The following is a 5,210-nucleotide window of genomic DNA, read 5'->3' on the forward strand; positions in this document are numbered from 1 at the left end:
CATAATAAGTAGACATTCTGGCTGCTTGTTTTTTTTTTCCGTGGATGCAGGTGGTGGTGAGATCTATATAATTAAATAACTCATCATGAAACCTTACAGACATACAACTGCTGAAAAAAACCATCACCTTCTTGTCTTTGTTTTTTTTTAAAAAAGTAAACAGTAATAGAAAACGCTGCTCGGCTGGGCATATCACATACCCCTGCTGCAAACCCGAAACTGTCGCCACAGAATTCTGCACCTGCAAAAATAAAAATAAAAAAAAAATAAAAAAAAAAAATATATATATAAATAATATATATAGAACACAAATCATAAAAAAAGAAAACGCATGTATGCATTGAGAAAAAAAAAGGGTCCAACCATACAGAACACAAATCATAAAAAGAGAAAACGCATGCATGCAATAAACCTCATGAACCATCAGCTGCATGCATGCATGCATGCACTTCATTGCATGCATGCATGCGTGCATGCATGCATGCATGCATGCAAGGAAGTGTGGGGCTGCCGTACCTGGACGAGTACGGGTTTTTTAAGAGAGAGACGGGCCAAGTCTGCAACTTTAGCGGTTTGTGTTGCTGAGAATAAACACGTTTGTCTCTGTTTGGGTAGCAACGCCAATATGGCGTTCATTTCCTCCTCAAAGCCAATCTCCAGAATTCTGTCCGCCTCATCAATCACCAGAGATAATAAATTCTTATACACGAAACCCTAAACACACACAAATATATGCATGCAGCAGTGCAACTATGCATGCATGCATGCATATATCCGTGCATGCATGCACGCATGCATGCATATATACATGCATGCATGTATGCATATATCTATGCATGCATGCATGCATGCATGGATTGCATGTATTGCATCCACCAGCTTCCCGTATGTCTGCTCAATACCCAGTGATAAGCCCCATCCAAGCCGTAGAGCATGCATCGTTCTTAGACCCAGATATATAGAGTATAATATATTAATATTATATGTAAGTTTGTTAATATAAGAAAGAGGGTTTATACTTTAGTATCTATTTGACAGTATATATATATATATATATATATATATATATATATATATATATATATATATACATATTCTTACTTTAGTGTTTTGCATATGATCTAGAAGGCGTCCTGGTGTAGCGACAAGAATATTAACTCCTTTGGAGAGTTTTTCCGCTTCATGTTTTCTGTTGGCTCCGCCCATGACCAGACCAATGGTCTGCGGCAGATACTTTGATAGCTCCACAGCCACATCATATATCTGCAGAGACAGCTCGCGTGTTGGAGATATAACTAACACTCCTGTTCCGTTGCGGGGCAGAAACTTCACTTGGTACAAAAGCTCAACTGCAGGAATTAAAAATGCTAGAGTCTTGCCGGATCCTATAAAAAATAAATAAATAAATAAATAAATAAATAAATAAATACATATATGTATATATAGAAACAGAATAAGAAGAGAAATCCTAGCAGGAAAAAAAAGAAAAATCCAGCAGCTGAAATATATACAAAGGGGGAGGAGAGGGAGAGAGATATGTACAAAGCAACAAATGTTGCAGGAGGTGTATATACACTGCAGCAGCAGAAAAAGAAACAAAATATTTTGTGTAACAAATGATATACCTGTCTTAGCTGCCCCCAATACATCTTTACCCTCAAGCAACCGCGGTATCGCCTTGGCTTGTATTTCTGTTAGTTTCTCCATTTGCATATCTTTTAGGGCGTTCTTAACGGGCTCACATATATCCAAGCTTTCAAACAAAACGTCAGAAAAGAAACCACCAGCTACACCTGCAGAGAGAGACGCACACACAAAGCAAACCCATGCATGCATGCATGCATGCATGCAACGGAGTTTTTTTTTCACACCATGTTATATATGTGTGCGAGCAGCAGCAGCGGCAGCACTTCGTCTGTAACTCATTCACTCCTCACTACAGCATGCACAGAAGTTATACCTGGGGGAGTTTTCTTCTCTGCTTCCTCCGTCTCAGCTGTATCTGCAGCTGCAGGGGCCTCTTCCTTGACGGTCACATCCATGGGGCCCTCGCCGTTCTCTTCTGGCGTTCCTGCGTCTGATGCATTCTCAATCGGGTCATCGCTGGCTGGATCGTCTTCTGCATGCGGAGGGTCTTGCAAGGAACTGACTTTCTTATCTTTTTTCACCTTTGCCTTCTCGGCGAGATGCCGGCGTTTCTTTCTGTTTTTTTCCTTTTCTCCCTTCATTGTCTACTACTTACAGCAGAAAACCTACAAGAAACACGCTGCCAGTTGCAGCTGCGCAGTGTAAGAAAGACGAAATCTGAACGGTCATACGATTTGCAAAAAACACGAATGCGACGAAAAAGAGGTGGAAAGCTGAAACAAATGCAGATGCAAACACCGCAATGTTTATGTCTTCTCTTTATAAGAAACTTCTTGAAGAATTTGAAACAAATCACGCAGCAGATATTTCAGAAATGAACAAACTGGTCGCCCGGTCGGCGGAAAGCTGAACTGCTGGGGTGTATCGACAGCTATGGAAAGCGCTAATCTCGCCGCAGGATTCCGAACCCCCGACGCGTCAGAATGCGTTTCTACGACTACAGAAGCCAAATAAACCAATTTAATTCATAAATTCACAATCTATACAAACTCTTCTTCCTTCGCCCCACAGTGGAAATTGAAAAGGGTTCTACGGGGGCCCCTCGTCACGGGGCCCCTGTATACCTGTATCGCCAATGAAGGGGGTTTCCTCGTCTTCTTTCCTCGTTCGAAGGAGTTTAAGGTGAATAAACAAGAACTCATGGACCAAAATTTAATTTATTAATCATAAAGTTAAAATTATTAATTTTTTCAACTTTTTTATTCAGCTTTCTACGCCGACCGCTTTGTGGTGTGGTTGCAGCAGTTGCCAGCGCATGCAGCGGCAGGAATGGGGCTGCGCTGCTCGAGGCATTTGACGAAAGCAGTGGCTATGTGTTTTATCATTTTGCTTTTTTTACAATTGGACACAAAAAGTGTCTTTATTCCTTTTAATTTATCTCCCTTTGCCTCCTTTCACATCAACTGCCGCAGGGCGCGGCAGCGGCTCGCGGGCTGCTGGCTCGCCGGCTGGCTGTTGCTCCCCTTTCTTTGTTCTTTCCTAGCTGTCTGTACACCACACGAGCAGACCAGCGAATTTATTGCCGATAAAATTCAGCTACTTCTCTCTCACTAAACCTCTAGAAAGACGGACGAGGGAGAGGAGGGGGCCCCTTGGGTCCGTCAACCCCAGGGTACAGGATGACACCTACAACGGGGGCCCCTACAGGTGCCTCCACCTCCTGCAAGGAAACAGCAACTGCTGCTGATGCAACACAACTGCAGCAGCAAACGAATCATGCAGAGCAGCAGAAACCAAACACGCAGGACAAGCTCAACCACCCAAACACGGGGGAAGGCGGCACAGCGACGGCTGCCCCTGCTGCTGCTGCTCCTGCTGCTGCAGCAACAGGAGCAGCAACACCGGCACCAGACAGTGCATCATTGACAGCAGCAAAACCCGTCGCATCAGCAGCAGCAGGAGTACCTCCAACAACTGCAGCAGCAGCACCAACGCAGGCGGCAGCACCAGCGGCTGCAGCAGCATCGCCAGCAGCAGCTGCAGCAGCACCCCCCGCGGAGGGCGCACCAGCAGCAGCAGCAAATGCAGCAACAACAGCAGCAGCAGCAGCAGCACCTGCTGCAGCAACAGCGGCTTCTCCCGTGCCAGCAGGCGCTGAGGTACCCCCTGCAGCAGCTGCAGGAGAAGCGCCGGCTGCGTCTCCAGCAGCAGCAACAGCAGCAACAGCAGCAGCACCAGCTTCTGCTGCTGCAGCGGATGCAGAATCAGCAGCACCAGCATCCGACCCAGCAGCAGCAGCAGCAGCAGCAGCAACACCTGCAGCTGGGGGTGCATCATCATCCCCAGCAACAGCAGCAGCAGGAGGAGCATCATCATCTACACAGCAGCCTGCAGCTGCAACAACAACAACAGCAACACCAGCAGCAACAGCAGCAGGAGCAACAGCAGCAGAACCAGCAGCAGCAGCAGCAGCAGCAGCAGGAGGTGCTGAGTCCCCTTCATCATCATCATCTTCATCTGTCTCTATGCCTGTTCCCTCTTTAAACAGTTCAGTGCATGCATGCTATTGTTCTTGCGGTGAGTTATACTTAACAGAGACAGAGTATATGCATCTACAGGCTTTCTTCTCTTCTCTTAGGGGCCCCAATGCAGTACCCTGGCGTTTGGTCGAGGTACAGGAGGGGCCCCCAGTAGGTGGTAATACTCGCAAAGCAAAAAAGGGTTCAGCAGCAAAAAGATATGCAGGGGCCCCCATAGGTTCAGCGGGGGGCCCCCATCATGATAGACAAAGACGTCAATCTATAGCTAACTATGGGGGCCCCCCTGCAGCAGCAGCAGCAGCAGCAGCAGCAGCTCCTGAATTACCAAAGACACGTGCATCTCGTTTGCGTGGCAATGCATGCGGTGGTAGTATATCTTCTTTAGGCCCTTCTCCTGCTGGGGGCCCCCCCCATGTGGGGGGGGGCCCCCAGGGGGGCCCCCCCCTAATGGGGGGAGGGGGTCCCGGTGCTGTTGCGGATGCAAAAGACTGGCCGCAGCGCATGCAACGTATACTGGTGGAGCTGTGTAGACAGCCTGTGTGTGTGCCCTTTCTCCCGCGTGTGTCTCCTCGAGACAGCCACTACAACGAGTTAGCTAGGAAAGTATATCCTGCTGTGCCTGTAAGCTTGGAGACAGTATTAGATAGATTAGAGAAAGGAAATTATTATAAGAGAAGTATAGATGTGTTTAATGATATTTATTCTGTTTTTATTTGTGCTTATAGATACTATGAGCCAGGCCATCAATACTGGATGATGGCCCATGAGGCTGCTCTTGCTTTCAGTGCACTTACAGCTGATGAACCTTTATGTAATATATTTTCTTCTCCCTCTTCTTCTTCTTCTTTATATACAAATACAAATATAAATATAAATAATAATATAAATAATAATAATAATATAAATAATTATAATAATAATAGTGCTGATGCTCTCTATACTCATACACAAGATGAACAGTGGGATCTATCTTCTTCTAGGAGTACAGCACAAAGAAGAAATGCAACAAAAAATAAAAACTATAAACAGTATGAAGGTAAGCATATATATGTATATATATATATATATATATATATATATATA

At 45.5% G+C, this 5,210-nt stretch overlaps 2 protein-coding genes across 2 annotated transcripts in view; one reads left to right on the forward strand and one right to left on the reverse strand.

Moving 5' to 3' along the window:
* Window positions 1–2,228, reverse strand: part of EMH_0013960 (ATP-dependent RNA helicase, putative) — a gene marked incomplete at both ends in the record, with an annotated part of 2,666 nt that extends 438 nt beyond the window's left edge. The window contains 5 exons of the mRNA XM_013499967.1: window positions 201–241; window positions 517–714; window positions 1,102–1,385; window positions 1,626–1,793; window positions 1,961–2,228. Coding sequence (XP_013355421.1) covers window positions 201–241; window positions 517–714; window positions 1,102–1,385; window positions 1,626–1,793; window positions 1,961–2,228 — 959 coding nt within the window. The remainder of the gene's footprint in view (window positions 1–200; window positions 242–516; window positions 715–1,101; window positions 1,386–1,625; window positions 1,794–1,960) is intronic.
* Window positions 2,229–3,266: 1,038 nt separating this feature from the next.
* On the forward strand, window positions 3,267–4,884 carry EMH_0013970 (uncharacterized protein; the record flags this gene model as incomplete). Its single annotated transcript, XM_013499968.1, has 2 exons — window positions 3,267–4,164; window positions 4,853–4,884. The coding sequence occupies 2 exons, from the start codon at window positions 3,267–3,269 to the stop codon at window positions 4,882–4,884; spliced, it is 930 nt and encodes a 309-aa protein (XP_013355422.1).
* Between the last annotated feature and the right edge of the window lie 326 nt (window positions 4,885–5,210).

Source organism: Eimeria mitis, genomic scaffold (assembly GCF_000499745.2).
Source record: "Eimeria mitis Houghton genomic scaffold, Emh_scaff488, whole genome shotgun sequence".
Lineage (NCBI taxonomy): Eukaryota > Apicomplexa > Conoidasida > Eucoccidiorida > Eimeriidae > Eimeria > Eimeria mitis.